The 19,628-nt window shown below is 38.2% G+C and overlaps 1 protein-coding gene across 2 annotated transcripts in view; it reads left to right on the top strand.

The window, feature by feature from the left end:
• Positions 1–19,628, top strand: part of CARPB (Carbonic anhydrase-related protein B) — a 69,832-nt gene that overhangs the window by 8,382 nt on the left and 41,822 nt on the right. Inside the window, exons 1-2 of one of the 2 annotated variants that reach the window (XM_036820667.3) lie at positions 5,729–6,018; positions 15,694–16,015. In XM_036820667.3, the coding sequence (XP_036676562.1) occupies positions 15,958–16,015 (58 nt within the window). In that variant the 5' untranslated portion in view covers positions 5,729–6,018; positions 15,694–15,957. Of the gene's footprint in view, positions 1–5,728; positions 6,019–15,693; positions 16,016–19,628 lie in introns of those variants that run through there. The other variant, XM_017081643.4, reaches the window with a different exon arrangement.

Below are 19,628 nucleotides of genomic sequence, written 5' to 3'. Positions count from 1 at the left end.
CTTTGGTTATATTTTATAGCATTTGATGAAGAAACCTAAAATAAGTTCAGGAAAAAATATAGATTGTATGTATCTAAGAATTAAAGGAGGAAGAATAGCTTTCGAGATCCGGCTCGAAGGACCCTAAAAGGGTTGGATACATTTTTTCCCAGTACCGAACTTAATCTGCGATCGTAGCTGCCCGGCAAGTGAGCATTTGCAACCGAGAGCTGTTTTTTTTGAAGAGCCCTTGGGCTGGCAGTGGAAAATTCGGAATTGAGTAAATTGACCCTCGTGGGTGACTCGATGGGAGTTTTGTTGTTCTTTCGACCCCCTCCTCGGGGGTTGGGCAGCCCCCCATCTGATATGGCGGTCCACATGCCGTCAAACTCGCTGCACTTGGCAAAGTTTTGGGGCCCAAAAACCGCAGCAAAAGTGGCCCAAACCCCCAGTGCCTAACACCCGAAACCCCCCTTTGCAGCCACCCATGGAAGTGCATGTCGATATATAGAGTGGGTGAGGGTGGGGGGTTCCAAGTGTCAAGTCGGAGACATGCATAACTGTATAGATATGGACAAAGACTGTGAAGTTCGTGGCTGTTCTGTTTCTGTTCAGTTTCGGTTTCAGCCTGGGCATATGTCTTAATTTTTGACCGAAGTTTGCTAAAAACCCCCTCCCCATTTTCAGTTCCTACTGCTGCTGCTGCTGCTGCTGTTGTTGTTGTTGTTAGTGTTTGAAATAAACTTTAATGAGTTTTCTGCTTTTCAGCCACAAAAACCACTTAACCGGCACATATGCAAGTCGAGGGTCTCGGGAAAAACGGGGGAAGCTGGAGAAACTTTAGCTGGCTCCAAACATTTTTGGCCAGCCAAGTTAACATCGTACATATATTTGGGGCTTTAAATACAGGGGTATATGCATATATATATTTCACAGGCAATGACCAGCGGCAGGCAAAAGAACAGAAAAAAGGCGGCAGCTAAAAATTTGAGCGCATGTAAATTTTTGTGGGGCAGGAAAAACAGGCAGGCAGCCTGCAAAAAAAGGGGCAAAAAGGATGTGTGGCATAAGGCTGCTGCTTTTGCTGCCCAACCGACATTTATGGCCGGCAAATTTCCCGCTTAGTGCTAACCAATCAACTGTGGCAAGTCCACCAGTTCCATTTTCTGGGCCAGCAGTTCCAGCTCCTCCGATCCCGAATCCCATATATATCCTATATGTGTGCCAATCCCAACCTTTCGCCTCAGCTGCCGCTTCGTAAATTTAATTTCTGACTAACGACAGCATGTCGTATGAGTAATGAATGCACTTTCAGGCCAGTCTCTTTGCCACATTTTTTGCATTTTTTGTGTTCAGCTAGCCAGGATTCAAATGTCTCTCGGCTAATAAAACGGTCATTCACTGGGAGGAGGGTGGAAGTTAGGGGGGGGGGGTTTTCCCGGAAGGAGGCGTGGCAGGTCAGCATTGTCAAAGTTTTATGAGCGGTCAAGCTCGCGCATTTCAAGCGTCTTTCGCTTAATTACATTTGCAGCACACTCAGTTCAGCTAGTTGAATACCCTAAAAAAAATTCACAAATTACAACTTCTTAAAGTTTTACATAACATAGAAATATGTTGTACAAAATAGATAGCCTTCTTATTTTTGGTTTCAAATTATTAATCTAAAATTAAAGGTCTTAAGAAAATCTAAAAATATGTCAAAAATTGTTTTAGTTCTATTTTATATATTTTGTTTTGTTTTAAGTTTTAAAAAAATGTAGTTGTGAGTAAGCCTGGAAACCGTCAAAAACGTTTATAAAGGGTTAAATGATGTATTTAAAAGATATACTGCTTGTATTACATTTTTATTTCTGCAACAAAAATATATGTAATGTTTAATGTTTTTAATTCTTTCGTTTTTTTTGACAAGCTTCAAACATTTTAAAACCTTTTTTTTTAACAACTGCTTTGATTTTTTTTAAGTGTGCTAGATTCAAACCTTTTTGTAAGGACTTATATAATTCAGTTGTCAATGTCAAAACTATTGACTTGCTTTTAAAAACATTTAAATACAGAATTACTACAGGGTATGGAGTCCATTTGGATGACAAAATCAAATCCATTTTTTGTTGCCCGTTTTCATAACTCTCTCAATATGTGGCTGGGTGCCCCGAAAGTCGCCGCATGGCAGACCATGTACAGACATCTGTCGGTTGGTCGTTTTCCAACCCCCTCGCCGCGACGCCCCTGATTTTTGCCGGTTTTTTTTCCAGTGCTGGCCCTGCAATTACTTTGTGGCCAAAGCCAAAAACTAAATGTGAACGCGACGCAGCTGCCGTTAGCATAAAGTAATCAAAAAAGTTTTGCTTTATTGTGGGGCAGCCCACTCATCATCATCATCATTGAAGCCGCAGAAATGCCCAGCTTTCTATATATTTCCTCCACGAGCATCTGTATAAATGTATTTATTATTTTTATTATTCCACGGCCGAAAGTGCAACCTTGAGCCGGGCTAAATTCGGTACGAGTGCAATAAAAAATTAATAACTTTTGTTCACCGATATCTGGTTTTGTCTTAGTTTTCCTACCTTTGTGGCTGCTAAACTTAATTGTACACTGACTGGCAGCAGAAAAGGAAAATAGAAAAGCAGGATCCAAAGCCAAGGCGACGTATAGAGTGCCAGGGCAATTTGGTATTATTCGCACGTAATTCGATGAAATTTTAATAATCCAGCTACCAAGGTAATAAAGAACTTTTGGACATGTGGGGCTGAAGGCCGTTTCCTGTCTCACGTGTGCTACTTTTTCAAGGGTAGCAGGGTATGCTGGGATAAATATTTGATCTAGCTTTAATTAGTCTATTTTCTAGAGCATTTTTGAGATTTTAAATTATATGCTATTTTGACCTTAGAACATTTTTCCTCAGTTCTTTAAAGGTTCTGAACTTAATTTTCCAATAAAAAGATACTGTGAAATTTAAATTTTATTAATTTATTTAGGTACCTTCTAAAATGTTTAAAAAAATAAATGTAAATAAATGATGATCTTTACTTTAAAAATTGTTCATTACTATATTTTCTGATTAAAGCATATTGTGATATTGTTCGAGACTTTAAAACATGTGCAACACTTTTTAAAATTTAAGTTTTGTGTTAAAAATATTAATTTGTTGTAATATTTTGTCTTCCATCGATTTTTAATATTTTAAATTCAATTTTAATTAAATTTATTTACTCTTTGTAATTTGAAAACTTCGAAAAAATTGTACATCAACGATAAGCTTACTTTAAAAAACGTTAAGGAGTTATTTAATAATTTAAATATTGTGATAATACTTAAGACCTATAGGAAAACGGTGATATTTTTAAAAATCGAAGTTTAGTGTTATAAGTATTAATTATTTCTTCTGTCCATTTTGATCACCGCCCAGGGTATTTGGTATTCTAATCTGGAACTGTTCAAGGGACTGACACCTGCAGGTCGCACCACCCAACCACTCGCACCACTCACACCACTTGCCCCACTATTGAACAACTTGATTGGGCTTTTGACTTGATTCCGCATTGATTGCAATTGCAATTTTAGCTTTTGCCGGCGAGTGGAGGGCGCGGGAAATTAATTAAAATTACTTACCGACTGGCAAACATTTCACTTGATTTCTCTATTATTGGGCGCCAATTAATTTGCTTAAATTTTCGTGCCGAACAAAACACGAGCAATGCTAAAAATTTAATTAAAATTGAGCAAACAAACAAACATTCGGCGGGCAGCTAGTTAGTTCAGTTCAGTTCGGTTCGGGATGGTCCACTTTGTAGCACTTTGTGGGGTAGGGACGGAGATGGGGAGTTCTTCAGAACTCATCCTCCACGAGGAACAAGTGCAGTGCAAACACATGACGCATACGCCGTGGCGGCCCAAAAAAGCGAATTTCATTTGTGGCAAATGGCAGCAAACTAAATTGCTCAAAAGAGCCAACAGGGGCACACAAACAGTGTGTGTGTGTGGAAACTTGAAAGCGGTTCTGGCCAAGACTGGCCAGAATCTCGGCACTCGACACTTCCCCAGAACCCCCAGAACCCCCAAAACCCCCTGCCCAAACTCAAACCCAAACCAGGACCGTCCACTTCCTTGGTCTTATTAAAAGTTGCTGGCATTCTTGTGTTTACCTAGCACAAATGTCAAATCAGATGGAAAAATGCGCACGAAATGCAGGCAGAACGGAAGCCAGGACTCAGGACTCTGAATTCGGGAAGCAGAACCCCGGACTCAGGTGCATCTGCCAGATACTTATGAAAGAGCTGGCCAAACTGCAGAGCTTTCGGTTTAAAGGTGTGATTTTATTTTAAATTTTCTAAATATTTTGCATCAACTTGGTGTGAGTTTTGTTAAATTTAAAGTTTAGCTAATGTTATAGATGCCATCAGCTTTTGAAATTCTGAAACTTAATTTCGCATTCATTAGTTCGATTATTTAATTATTTATTCCCAGATTACATCTATATTTTTTTATATCTATACGAGTATATTTCTATAATTCCAATTAAAATACAACGAAAGAGGTGGACAAACTGCAGGGGACTCAATTTAAAGACGCTTTTAATTTCTTAAATGTTTTTTTAACAACTGGCGTTTAGTTCATTTATTTCAGTAAACAAAATGTATTATTTTTATACAATATTTAAATAACGGATTACATCCACATATATAGTAGAAGTTTAATATATTTCTTTTAACAATCTAAATGGCCAATTTCAGTTATTTTATACATAAAACAATCATAACATTAGAATAAAGAAAAATATATTGAAATCAAATGCATTTTAAGCCCCAAATATTTAATTTTAATTAAAGTTTAGTTTCAAAAAAATGTTCTGTAATTCCCAATAACATATTTAAGATTGATAACGGAATTCTTTAGTTATTTTTTAACAAAATACATTTTATATTAATAGGTAAAGTTATATATATATCTAATAATATATAATATAATTCGTTATTATAAACTACAGTTTATAATACAAATATATATAATATAATATGAAATAAAATAATATCGCTAGAACCCACACAATTTAAAAATGTATTAAAATGCTTAGATACATTGCAACCTATGTATGTATCATAAAAGTTCTATGCCAAATTGCAGAGATTTTAAGTGAATCCTTAGAAATTGATCCTTTGTTTTGAAACTCCCCTTCGGCTGGCAGTCAATAAAGTCAGCTCTTCAATGGCACTTGCCAACATTCCGTTGCCGACTAACTACGCTGGGATTCAACGAACTCGTAGCCCCAACATGCGTCCTTCGTCCTTTATCCTTTTTTTACTGGCTTCCAAGGACAGCCACGTGTTTCCAGTTTCCCGTTGGTCCTGGAATGTAAACACAAAACGTAAACAAACGGTAGCCGGCTTCGAAACGAAATCCACCATGTGGTGAATGAGAGCAATCGGGGATTTTCGTGCTCGGCCTCGGGTCGCCATCGTTTCCCTTCGGCTAAGGTCCTTTCGGGTGCTCCGGAGGCCTTCGGCTGCGTATTTCACGAAGGGGCGCAGGCGCCGATGGCCAGTTTTGTAAACAGGAAGCGAGGCCAAGGGCCGCCGGACTGCTCCACAGCCAACGGCAGTCCTGAAGGACCCGACCGACAGCCGAAGGACCCTTCGGCTCTTCCTGCCGAGGGTCCTGGCCAGGACTCCGTGCCACAGTCGCCTCGCTGCGAGTTTGTTGTGGCTGCTTCTTCAGCCGCGCAACAGTTTTGTTTGAAGCGTCAACACGTGCGGTAGTCAGTCGTCCTTGGTCCTGCATCCCGAATTTCTGAACTTACCTTGCCAAAAAGGACTCGTAGCCTTTCGCGTAGCGGGAAAAAGATATTCTTACAGCAAAGTGCGCTTCAAAGACCGTCTCTATAGAGAATTAATTGATAAAAAAAAAATAATTAAGTAAAGAAAATCCACACACACTCTACAATCCAAGCGATTTATTAATGATTTTTGTTTTTTTTGTTGCGTGTCGGCACTAAAAAAATAATAAAGGAGAAGCGCCAGGCAGAATTAATCAAATTAAAAGGTAAAGCCAATGAAATTTCTCGAGCAACTAATGAGAGGCCCCACAAAAACCCAGCAAAAGCACACAAAACCGGGTGACTTCTGTTCAAAAACAAATTGCAACCGCAACCGAATCAAAGCGAAGCCAACAAAAAAGGCCCCGAAAATCAACGTAATTTGTGCTCATTATAATCCAAAAGCGGGGCAAAACAAACTCACATGCTTTTCGCTTTTCCCCGTTGCCTGGTAATTTTCATTAGTCAAACTTCCCGCCCACTTTCCGCTGCTGCTGCTCTCGAAATAGCAAATAGCGATTTTCCCAGTGCCAGGAAATCGAAGACAAAGCCAAACGTTTGTTGACTAATCGTTTCTCGATTGCATTTTAAATGGCAACTTCGAGTGCCGGAAACGGAAGTGCAGTCAGCCAGCAAAACGCCGCACCTTCTGAATTCCGGCAAACCAGTGGAATCCTCAAGATTTCCGCTGCTCCACAGTGTCCACATTTGAATGGAGTGCACTTTTGCAAGGTTTTTCTTTTCTATAGGTTGAAATTCTATTTTATTCCGTCAAATATTTTCACATATTTGCATAAAAAGTTGTGTTTAGTTTGGAAAAACAAATGTAATTTCAATAATTTTAAGATTTATCATCGATTTCGATTGGAATCTTAAGGAGCTTTGAGCATGAAGACTTATTTATCCCTCTCTATAACGCCTGTTTTCAATAATGCTAAGATTTATCAACGCTTTCAATTGAAATCTTTAAAAGTTTGAGGCAGGAAGAGTAAATTTTCCCGATTTTTAAGGTTTGTTCTAGTGATTTTTAATTTTAAAGTTTTAGTTTTCGAATTAAGAGTTCTTTGCTAGGAATTGAATAAAACTTACCGTATATTGCCAAAGAAAACAGAAGTTTTTATTAAATATTGAATTTATAAATAGTGTTACTTTTTTCAAGCCCGAACTTAAAAAAATCATAAAGAGATTTTTAAAGAATTTTAAAAGCCTTATTAGTAAAATTAAATAGATATATTGAAAAGAGCTTTCCACTTGAGGGCTAATTCAAAAATTATAGAACATAATTTTTACAGAAGTCTGGTAATTTGGATGTCTATAATAATGGCTTAAATGACGCGGATTAGTTCTCGCAGAGCGATTGTAATCATTGCCACCATTCCTTATACGAATATTTATGGCAAATATATTCCATCAAATTTTCATCAATCAAATGGCCAATTTTTGGGCAAACAACAGTCTCGTTTTCTCCACACGACGCAATTTTAGTACAACAGGAAACAAACAAAAAATACAAAATGCAAAATACAAAAAAAGGAATTGCACAAATATTTGCCAACAATTTCCCCGAAACGGCGTTGCCATCAACATCATCAGGCTGCCGACAATAAAATCAAGCTGGCAATTTATTTGCGATTTTTTCCATGCTCCCAGCCAAAAAAAAAATGGCCAAACGAAATCAAAACGAAATTAATAAAAAGAATTTTCATAAAAATTTGGCGCGCACATGTAGAACGGCTCCTTTTTCTTCTCTCCGATGGTCGCTTTTGTCTGTCGTCGCAGTTGCCAATCAAGTTGCATTCACATTCACCAGGAGCACTGAATCTGAATCGACGCAGGCTTAGAGTCCTTTGTCCTGGCCGAGCTGCTCGAAAAATACTGCATTAGGATGCTATTCCGGAGCGCCATTTAACTCGGTTTATTCGGGCTTCCCAAACAGATTGCGCACAGTTTTTAAAAGATTTAAACTGTGTGACTCTCTGTGTATTCGAAAAAGATTATGACCCTCGGTTCTATCTTTAAATGCAAATTCAAATTAAGATTCACTTGTTTTTGACAAATTTATAGTCTTTAATACTGAGTAGTTTCGTTTTGAAAGTTAAGATTAAACGAGATGAATTTTTGGATTGCAATATTTAATATTTATATGTTGGCATTGTTTTTTTTATATATTTTAATTTTTTTTATATAATTTTAATAAAAAAACCAAATAAAAGCTAATATAGGTTTATTTCCTTTGAAATTGATAAGAAGGGTTAAGATATTTTAATAACGATAATAAAAAGAAAATTAATTTATCATTATTGTAAGAATAAATTATATGTTATTACAGACATTTTAAAACACGTTCCGAATAATATAAGTTTTTCAGATGTTTTTTTGTAATGCATTTCAAGTTCAAAAATATAAAGATGTACAAAACCTTTCTGGTTATAAATTCGTTTAATGATTGATTAAAAAGAAAATACCTATTATATAAATTTCAAATTTAATATTTCGTAATAACATGATATATTTTATAATATAAGTATTTTAAAGTGTAGAAAAGTTAAGTCCGAAATTAATACTGTTTCTGATGCATAGAACATGGTGTATAAAACAAATATGTTGGTACGAATCTTAAATGAGAATTCGAACTAGAATTCCAATTTATCAAATTAAATTTACCAGCCGCAGAGGGAATAAAATTTATTTGCTTCGCCCCCGTGATATGGGGGAGTATTACAATTGCAAATGGCACCTTTCCCTCCGGCGTTTTGTACTCTTTTTGGCCATTTGCGTGTTCATGACGCAACATTTGCGGTTGTTTATGTTTTTGAGGTCGCATATCGTGGTTGGCCAATTGTTATGCGCATTTCGTTTAATTGCACACCCCACACACGACGAGTTTGCCGCCAGTTTTGTGGTGACATCGCCATCGCCATCGTCATCGTCCGTTTAGGTGTTAATATTTCAATTAGCAGTCGTTTAGGTTTACGTATCGCCTGGAATTTCCTCGTAATGCTCCACGCAACTGTTACGCCAAAAAGTCGTAACGCACACGCCATGCGGGGTGTTCTTTTGTGATTTTAGGTGTTTTGTGATTTTGGGAAAGGGACTTTCAGTTTTCTTTAGATTTTATTGCGCCCCATCTGGCCGATCTGTGGCAATTTACCAAGTGGTAAATCCCCGTAAAATACCCAAAAAGCAAGTTGGCGAAGCCCACAAACTAGTTGGATCAACTTGGCCGAAAAGCGAAGTTCTAGGGCTGCCCCGTCGCCAAAAGTAATTAGTTGAGGAAATCTGAAAAACCAAGGAGTAAGGGACTTTGCCTCAAAAGTTTAACTGCACATTTCTTGTGGCAATTCACAAATATACGTAGAAAACTAAGCTGAAGCCTTTGAAAAATGTGGATGATATAAAAATATTAATATATTTCAACTGTTTAAAAAAATAATTGTTTAAAATGTTCAGTTAATGTTCGTCTTGCAAAACTTATAGAGAAATTAGCTTAGTTGTTAGGTCAAGCAATACGGCTAAATATAAAAAATGTGCGGATATAAAAATGGTATATGAGAAAACATGCTGCATTAGGAAATTTTTAAACATATATTCTAAAAATGTTAAAACTTAATTATGTCTTTATTTAAAGAATTATACATTGCATTATTTACTGTTTAAAATAAGACTTAAAACTGTTTTATCTTGCAAATCTGAAAGAGAAATTAAACAAATTGTTGGGCTAGGCTAAAAAGATAAAAATAGTACTATGTGATAAAAAAATGGTTATTTTTTTAAATATTCTTTTAAAAACTGGAAGGAAATCTAAAAAAATCGTTAATCTTAAAAACCTATTAAACACCGCTTAAACAATTGTCCCAAAGCACAATGCTCGATATATCCGCCATATAATTTTGTAATCACTCTTTGCAACTAAAAATTGATCTCTTTGGAGAGCTTTTGCGGACAATAGTCTTCTGGTCGACTAATTTGCAAATAAATTGATTCCAAACTGAAATAATTGCATGCGGTGCGGGCGAACAAATAAATAAAATGGATTGCAATGGAATAAAATAAAGCACTCATTTGATCCCTCAAGGAAATCGGCGTACATGTGTTTGCATAGCCAGCCCAATGCATTTATACCCATGGATATATGTGTATATGAATAAATATATATGTGGCAGATTTTAAAACATTTGCTTATCATTTTTATTATGAGTTGTAGGCGGCCGAGGCAGAAAAACTTTTCAATAATGAATATGCAACAGTAAATGGCCAGCGAGAGGTGGTTTCCCAGTTTCCCAGTTTCCCAGCCTCCCAGTTTCCCTGTGTGTTTTCTTTTTTTGAACATTTTAATATGCATGGCAGGGCTCGACACATTGTGAAAATGAAAAGAACAAAAGTGCAGGGGTATGGCAAAGGGGGCAGCTGAAAAACCGCCGGCGGTGGCAAACGAAATAAATTTGTCAGCCATTGCAATATTCTTCTTCGCGGCCGGCAAATGAAACCGGCATGGAATGGCTCTGGACCTGGTCAATAAATAAATACGCAAAAGTAAAATTTATATATACAAATGGGGGCGAGTCAGGGTGGCCAGATGAAAATGCAACGCATACAAGGCTGAAATTGTGCATGAAAAATATGAAAAGACATTTTTCGGTTAACGTATCGCCCAGCATTTCCCCGACTTTTCCCCGCTTTTCCAGGCTGACAATAAATGTCATTTAGTTGCGGGCTGAGGAAGGGGGAAAAGGGTTCCGAGATCCTGCAGCTGCTCAGCTGCATGGCAATGCCAATAAAATTTATTTAAAGCAAATTAAGGATCCAATGGCCTGCGAATGATTTGTGTCCTGCCCGAGTCCTTCGAGCCAGGTCCTGCGGCTAATCGGACACATGCAGATATCCCCGGGGATTAAGTTCCATTTACAACTTAAGCCCAATTGTCAGTAGTCCGAAATTAAATGTTTTCAATAATTTAGGGCTTTCGGCGTCATGTTTTTGTTTGCCTGATAATTTGGGGCCAAGAAGAAGGTCAACAAAATCCATTAAAAAAAGCCCAACAAACCTTAAAGAGCAGGCAAATTAAAGTGCAAAAAAGCCTTGCTAAGTCCAAGTCTAAATCTGTAGAAAACATCTCAATTATTTATGGCATAAATGCAGCACACAATTGTGCTTAAATTCTGGGGATTTTAAATTCGTTTCGTTGCTCCGGCATATAAAATATAAAAGCGACTTATTAAAATTCAAATAAAATGTGTGCCCAATGTGTAAACTGTGTGACAAATGCCTGAAATGCGAGATAAGGCTGCATTTAAATTGCATAATCTGCTGCCATTGTTGTGCGTCTTCGTGTTTTCCCAGTTTTCCGAGTTTCCCCAGTTTTTCCACAAAAGTTAATTGAGAAGTGTAGTTTAATTTCTGGCCAAACAAGTTGGCAGTGGCAAAGTGTTCGCAGAAGTTGGCAAATGAATTTCACTTATCGTAACTGGCAGTTGCTGATCAAATGGAATGCCGAGTGTGTTCTTGTGAAAAATGGGCCATAATGTGAATCTGGAAAAATAGCTGAAACGGAAAGAAGTTCAATAAATGTTTTTCATATTTGATTTTCCAGTGTTTTGTGTTTTCTGTATGGTGATAGTTGTTCTTTTTATTTTGTCCTGAAGTAGCTGATATGTGTGTGTTTGGCAAATATTTTATTTGTTTGCAATACACGATCAACATTTTGGTTTTTAATTTGTCTACCCAAAAATAGAACTTTACGTTCGTTAAAAATAACACTAGTACTATGCCTATATGCAATAATTCTATCATTCATTTTGTCATATGGAAAAGGATTATTATCTCTCTCTTACAAATTTGTGGAAGTTTGTTTTATTTATTCCCTCAGTAATTGAAATTTATTATATGTATTAGAGATATTAATTAAATAAATTTTCCATTTTTTACCGCAATATTTTTAGCTTACCAATTTGTTTACCTTACCTTTGTTAACCATGTTTTAGGTGATGATGATTGGTTCAAAAGTAAAATTTTTATTCCTTTTAATTGAACATTATATTATAATATTATTATTATTATTATTATTTCTTTTAAGGTTAATAATGTAAATGAGGAATATTATTTTTTATTTATTAATGACCGTTCTGATTAATATAGATTCTGTATATATAGTGTGTGTATAGTATAAACGTGAAAAGTTATTTATAGCTTACATAGGTCCAAATTGTTTTGTCGTCTTAATTTCCTGACTTGGCAATGGCTTCATTAGCTTCGATCTATTAACTTGGGCCCATATGCAAACATGTGGGAGCTGGGGGAAATTTTCAATTACGTCCGTGACATGACATAAAACGTAAATTAAGGCAGGGACGTCTGCAGGGCCGGTCAACAGGGGCGGCGGACTGAGGGGGGCTGTAACGCTTGATTTGCTCTGACATAAGTGGAGGTCCTGTTTTCGGAGTTGGAGTTGGAGCTGGCCGCCTTATTGTTACGCCTACAACGAAGCCATTCCGGCATTCCTGGCATTCAACATTCGCCATTTGCTGCTCGAGGTTTTGGCCATGTGTGTGTTGGCCAACAGCGACGAGTGCATGTTAAGTGCCTTATTATCCTGTTTATGTAACCGTGCAGTTTTGTTTTTGGTCCGGCCGAAAGAGCGGTCACATGTCCCGCTGCCGTTTTTCCCATTTTCCCCCCGTTGTTTTCCATTTTCATGTTTTATTCAGGCCTAGTTTACAAATTGTCGCAACGGCTCTGTGGAACGTGGCCAGCACGAAATGAATATTTTGAATACAAATAACTTAAAGCGGACTCGGACTCGAACTCGGACTTGGACTCCGGGCCAAATTGCTCAATTCGCCAGAACTTGTTGCCATGTTTTTCCGGCCAAGAGTGGACTTTTCGAGTAAATAATTCCACAGGCAGCCCCGAATAGTTTCAAGTTCACTTTCGGCTCGTGGAGAAACTTCAAGCTTCAACCAGAATTGCGGTTTCCGTAAATTTGTGTTTGTGTTTTTTCGGCCTTAATTAAAGTGTCTGCATTTTACACATTCAGGGGAAGTGAACAAGTTAAGCGCATGCTAATAACCGACATTTAAAATGTACTCGGAAACTTGTCCGGAAAATATATTTATTTGTCAAACCATTTATTTTTGTAAAAAAATTCTCAAAAATTAAAGTTTTCAGGTTTGAATGCCAAGATCTAAGCTAACGATCCCCATCACTTTCGGGAAAATAACTTTTTGACCTATTTTCGCAATTTCCAGAAGGGGTAACATCGTCTTTTTTTTTGGCGAAAATGGGTAAAAAATTAACGTTTTTGGGTTTGAATGCTAATCAATTGGGAATTTAATTACGAGCTCAACGAGGTATGTCGTTCCATATTCCGACCTTATTTAGCAAAATGATTGCCAAAAAACCTAGTTTGTTTGGGCCAAAAAATAGGTAGAAAGATTTTAGGCAAAAATACCATAAATTTTGGCAGTTTTTCAGTCGTAACTTGGTCAAAACGAGGCGCACAGCTGAAAGAGCGACTGTTTTGAGCAGTTAACTACTTAGTCTACCGATCCCTATAACATTCCGGGAAATTTATTTTTTGACAAAATTTCACATTTTTTATAAGGGGTAACATCGTCTATTTTTGCGAAAATCGGTCAAAAATTAAAGTTTTCGGGTTTGAATGCCAATCGATTGGGAATTTAATTACGAGCTCAACGAGGTATGGCATTCCTTATTCTGGCTCCATTTCGCAATTTGTCGACGAAAAAAATGATCTTTTTTGGGCAAAAATAGGGGGTAGCATTTTTTTGACGAAAAATACGTTATTTTTAAGCAGTTTTTCAGTTGTAATTTAGTGAAATCTAGGCGCACAACAAAAGGACCGACTGTTTTGAGCAGCTTACAATCTAGGCTAACGATCCTTATCACTTTTAGGGAAATTTATTTTTGGACCCATTTTCGCACTTTTTATAAGGGGTTTGCGAAAAGTGGCCAAAAATTAAAGTTTTTAGGTTTAAGTGCCAATCGATATGGAATTTAATTACGAGCTCAACGAGGTATGACATTCCTTATTCTGGCTCCATTTCGCAATTTGTCGACGAAAAAACTGATATTTTTTGGGAAAAAATAGGGATTAGCATTTTTTGGAAGAAAAATACGTTTATGTTAAGCCGTTTTTTAGACTTAATTTATTTAAATCGAGGCGCACAACAAAAATACCGATTGTTTCGATTTTTTACAAGGGGTTTTACTTTTATCTCAAACGGAGTTGAACAATTTTAAATTTGTTTGATAAATTAAGAAATCAAGTAGCTCAAGTAATGTTTTAGAATTTACACATATACATTTTCTAAGTCTGCTAGTAGCTTAAGAAATGGTTTAGTACTTATTGTTCTCCTGGCCAGTTACGAATTTGCATAAAATCGGATTGGGAATCTCAGGAACTTCTTTTGTAATTCCGCAATCTCCTTGGAAAATCCTGGTTTCCTTTTGCGGAATCGTTGATCGATTGAAGTCCGCACCTTTTCCCACTTCGATTAGCAGCTGCTGTAAAGTTTTCCATGACCAACTTTCTAGGGTCGTACTTCCCGAACTCCCCCCGACTTTCCCGTACCTTCCTCCACCCGGTTCGGGTGTATTTATCATGATTCAGATCCGGACGTAGCGGAACTCCAGAGGAGTAGGGATAGTACGGCCATTGCCTTCGCGTTTCCCCACTTTTCCCCACTCTCTCGAGCACTTTAGTGCAGGCTAATTACAAAAAGTGAAAACACAATTCATTTTGCTTGTGGTTTATGCGTTTTCTTTGCCGGCCCGCCCACTTTTCCGCATATTCCGCCCATTTTCCGCCCGTCGCCGCCTTGCAGCGTTATAAAAATGTTTATGGCTGACGTTTGTTGCCATAAAAATGCGAAGTTGTCGGGGCTACCGTTGCGAATGCGATTACTTGACGACCAGAAAGGTCACTCAGCCGTGGCCATTGTTGTTGTTGTTTCGCCGTGTCCTTGCTGCCGAACACCGCCCACTCCGCCCATCGACCACCCACCCACGTGTGTGTGAGTGTGCTGTATTTATGGCATTGTGTTTGTTAATAACATTTGCAGCAAGTGCATTTCATCTCTGACGTAATGCCCCCGAAGGGCCGAACCCCCAGTCCCCCTTACAAACTATACCCTACACCATTTATGGCCAATACAAGTGCTGCCGCATACCCTTTACAAAGTGGGGTATATATTATATATGTTGTCTCAAATACAATCTACAATCTATATATATAAACAAATCTGTTGGCTATGAACTAAGATTCAATGAATATTTTTTTGTATTGTGCTAAATTGATTTGTTAACATTCATTCTGTTTATTTAAACATTATATTTTTAATTTTCTAAATATACTACAGTTTTTTTGTCATAAGAGAGAATCTAGGTTCTTAAATATATAAGGGCATTGCTTAGAGTAACAAAACCATTTTACAAAAATTTCTAAAAAGAAGGATATAATATTTTAATTTTTTTATATTCTTTATAAGTTAAAAAAATGTATAAAGTAACATTTTATACATTTGTTTTCAACTAAGGAACGATAAACTTAAAAATCTATTGTAGGTTAATGGTCAGCCCTGAAATTGGTCAATTTGAGTGTTGGTAAACGCTTTATAAGGCATTTGGAGGACTTAAAAATACTGTTTTCTTAAATCCATTTTTAGAATACGAAGTCTGGATTTAGTTTACCATTTTGTATTGCTGCTTACTTTTTTGAGTGCTGATTTTTTCCATCCCTTCTGTTGCAGGGTACTTCCTGCGTTTGGACACCCCTCGAAAATCGTGGTGGCCATGTTGTCCTAATTAATTTAAGTCCCCCTCCCCGCCGCCGCAATCTATGCACCGCTCACTCATTTTCCACCGCTCTTCTGGTTTCTTTGCAGTACTTGGCCGTGCAATTACGCAGAATGCCGTTTGCCTTTTAAGTTGCATATTGTTCGGCGATCAGGAGGAGGAGGCGGAGGAGGTGGAGGACTTTCCCGCGGACTGGGAAAGCGGAAAAGCGCGGAAAAACGGACGTTAAGGTGAAGTGAAGGAGGAGGAGGAGGAGGAGAAGTGCCACTGACAGTGGCAGTAAGTTACGGGCCAAGTTTCGCCGGAGTCGCCTTGTCGCTGGCGCAACTGGCATAACTCAGAGCTGATGAAATATGGAGCTGCTGCAGGCCCTCTGCTGTACGCTGCTCCTGCTTTTGGCCCGGATGCAAGGTGAGTCCTGGAGAGGTCCTGCAGTCCTGCAGTCCTGACGGGGTCCCGAAGTCCTGGGGAGTCCTGGGGAGTCCCTCCATGTCACTGGGAGCCCCGCCATTTGGTTAATATTTGCCCGCTGTCAGCGCATCCGCTTTGATCTAGTCAAAAATTGAATAATTCCTACTCGTCACTATACTCAGAGCCCCCCCCCACCCCACAACTGCCACGCCCCTCCAACTGGCACGCCCCTTTGGGGTCAGTGTCAACCGTGTCAACGATATGCGATATGCAAATTTTCCACATCAACCTGACACGAGCTTGCATAACTTGCAACACTGCAAGTTGGGCAAACAACAAGTAGAACAACATGAACATGAGCAGCAGCATTAGCACTGGGAAAAAAAAGTATACAGTATGGTGGATTTCTTGTAAAGATCCAGCCTAATTCATGTTTTAATACAGTATGTTTTTTCAACGGGAAGTTATATTGAAAGCTCTTCTTCCTCTCTATTTTAAGGGGAAAATACTAGTTTTATATACTCTTATAACTAAAATTTCTTACATTCTTAATTTTATTATTATTATTAATTTTTATAAATTATTGGCTATAAAGTAAGACCTTTTATTTGTCCACAAAAACAACAAAGTGTTTTCGCAATAATTTTGCGAAATTAAGCCGGAATAAGGAATGCCATACCTTGTTGAACTCGTTATTAAATTCTCAATCGATTGAAGTTCAAACCCGAAAACTTTAAATTTTGACCAATTTTCGTATTTTTATCAGGGATTTTTCATGTTTTTTTTTTTGCAAAAATTGGTCAAAAATAAAAGTCTTCAGATTTGAATGCCAATCGATTGGGAATTAATTTACGAGTTCAACGAGGTATGGCGTTCCTTATTAAGACTTTGTTTCGCAATATAATTGCCTTTTTAGTATACAAAAATTTTGTATCATATAAATTCCAAAGTGCTTAATATTGATTAAGCCCAAGTCAAGCACCATTTATTTCTTTTGGCATAGTCTTTTAGATCTGTAAGTTTTTCCTGCAGTGCAGCAGCTTGCAGTCACGTCCTCCGATAAGCTTCCTGTGCACTTGAGGTTAGTTTCTGGGGCCTTCTGCCCGCCGCCTTATCAATGCCACAGATCTGTCATCGTAAATTCAACATTAATTGCGGAGCGGAGCGCCCCTTGGCACAGATAATGAGCAACAGAATAAATAAATAAATTGCAGCTAAAAGGGGGCAAGCCGGGCCTCAAATTACCAGAAACGGATGCAAGTGGCCAAAAAGTTTGCACATTAATCGAGGCTACTTAGGCCAAGTTGGCGGAGTTTTGGGGTTGGGGGCATCTTCATTTGCATTGCGATTGGCCAAAGCCAATGAAACTCAAATCGATAGATGCAAATGCGTAAAAGTTTTTGGTGCGGCAATTCCATTTGGAAATTTGATTAAATTTTAAATCAAATGGCGGGGTGGCAAGTTAAATATTAGACTTGAAAGTTTAAAAATATTTAAATAAATTGAATTAGGCACAAAATAACCTTCAGCTTGTGAAATAAATATCCTTCTCTGTCGGTTCAAAGGTGATTTAAACTTTGACCCCGCGGCTATGACCTACAGACTTGAAGCAACCGGCACTCATAAAAGTTGCAACTGCTAAATATTTACTTCCCGAGGCCGCTATAACTATAAAACGACTTTAGGGCCCGCCACAGACATATACCATATACTATATGCCATAGATGAGCTGCATTTCATGCTGGTGCGGATGTATATAGACAAATATATAGCCGGCGGCCTCACGGAAATTCAGCACAAAAACTAGGATGGCCCAAAAAAAATATAAAACTATATATATGGTATATAGGAAAAACGAAAATATCACGAAGATGAGGAAGACGAAAAAAATGCAAAAGGCAGCAGGGAAAAAGAAATGTTCATGCAATAAATTCACGTTGAAATTTTGCAATAGTTGCGTCTGCGAGTTGCAGCAGTAAACGCTCGAGGAGAAGAAGCGGCATGGACGGCTCGAAGAAATAAAAGGGGGCGGTGGATGGGGGGCCAGAGCCACCCCCTAAAAAAAGAAGAAGCCAACCATCCAACCATCCCACTTTGAGTTGAGTGGTTCCTGCTGCTGCTTAATTTTGCAGCACCTCCTGTGCTTAAGTAAACTTTTCCATGGGTGTGGGTGAGAGGGGGCTGGATTTGGCCGTAAGGGGTGGTGGCAAGTGGGCGGTGTCGGGTGGCCAGCGATAAGCAGGCCGCTCTCTGCACAATTTTTGTTTGCCCCATTCGATTAAACTAAACATAAATTTCATGGACGATAAATCAGCCGTGAGCGTTGGGACAGTTGCACCTGCACCTGCACCTGCAGCTGCAGCCTCCCCCGCCCCTGGGCCAAAGGGGGGGCCTTTTCTGCCCCCCACCCCCTTTGGACACGTGTGGGAAATCAAAAGAGTGCCAGCCATGGAACGTTGGGAAGCATCCTCTCAAGGCTCAATAAATTAATTGGCCCGCAGCGAAATGCATTAAATAAATACCCTTCATTGGGCAATTTACAGTGATCAGCGACCCCCCTTTTCCACGCCCCTGCTTGCCTCGTCCAAAAATCAAATGGCCACGCGAAATTGAAAGAACAATTTCTGAAATGATTTTCGGCTGGGTCGCAGCTGCCGTTGGCGGTTCGTGTCGGAAATAAACAAAATTCCAAAGTGGCAGGCGAAAGTTGAATGCCCCACAGTGCGTTACGGCAGTGTAAGGCGATTTCCAGACTCTGGGGTACATGGTAAACACTTAGGGTACACATAATTGTCAAGCCAAATGAACTTCTTTTAAAATATTAAATTATCAGTTACGAATCTTTTTGCAACTCAACCTTACTTTTGAGTTAGTTTATAGACCTTACAAAAATATTTGTAATATTATATTATGACATCTTATACCAATCTTTATACTTTTTACCTTTGGTTTGGTAGTAAGCATATAGAGCTATGGAATATTTTTTAAAGAAATATACCATTTTATTTTGTCACTATTTATTTAGCAGTCTTTCTCCTTTTTTATCTCTACTTTTGACTTAATCTATTTTAAATATATTATAACATTTTTTTAGCCTTGAATCTTTACATTTTAAAGCTTATTTTCCAATTTAAAGTTAAAAAATTGGTTGTTGTCTATTTTCAGGGAAAAGCACTTTAACAACCAACTTAATATCAACCCAAGAATAATTTGTCTATCAATTTCCTCTAGCATTTTTGCGTTTTATACTTTAGAGAAGATTTTTAAATATATTAGCTCATGTTCTCATGTTAAGGGGTTCATGAGGCTATTTTTGGATGCAGAGTGTTTCGATATAGCATAGGAAGTTATGACTTTTTGCCATCGTTGCTTAGTGTAGCTAAGCTTAACTCTTTGCCACTGAACCATAAATATACACAGGAAAAAAGAAGTAGTGTCTTTTGGAGCAGCTTACCTGCTTATGCTTGGCCTTTTCTGTAGATACTTTTTTGGGGGGGGGGGCTGGCCCACGAGTCGGCTACGTAATGTGGCACGTAGCTAGCAGGGGAATGGATCTTCGGTCATCGAAAAGGAGGGGGATGGTATGGGGGTTCCAAAGTTTGTTAGCTCCTCT

The sequence above is a fragment of the Drosophila suzukii genome, chromosome X (assembly GCF_043229965.1).
Source record: "Drosophila suzukii chromosome X, CBGP_Dsuzu_IsoJpt1.0, whole genome shotgun sequence".
Classification (NCBI taxonomy): domain Eukaryota; kingdom Metazoa; phylum Arthropoda; class Insecta; order Diptera; family Drosophilidae; genus Drosophila; species Drosophila suzukii.
Note: the sequence above shows the minus strand (reverse complement) of the source record. Positions and strands in the feature narration are given on the sequence as shown.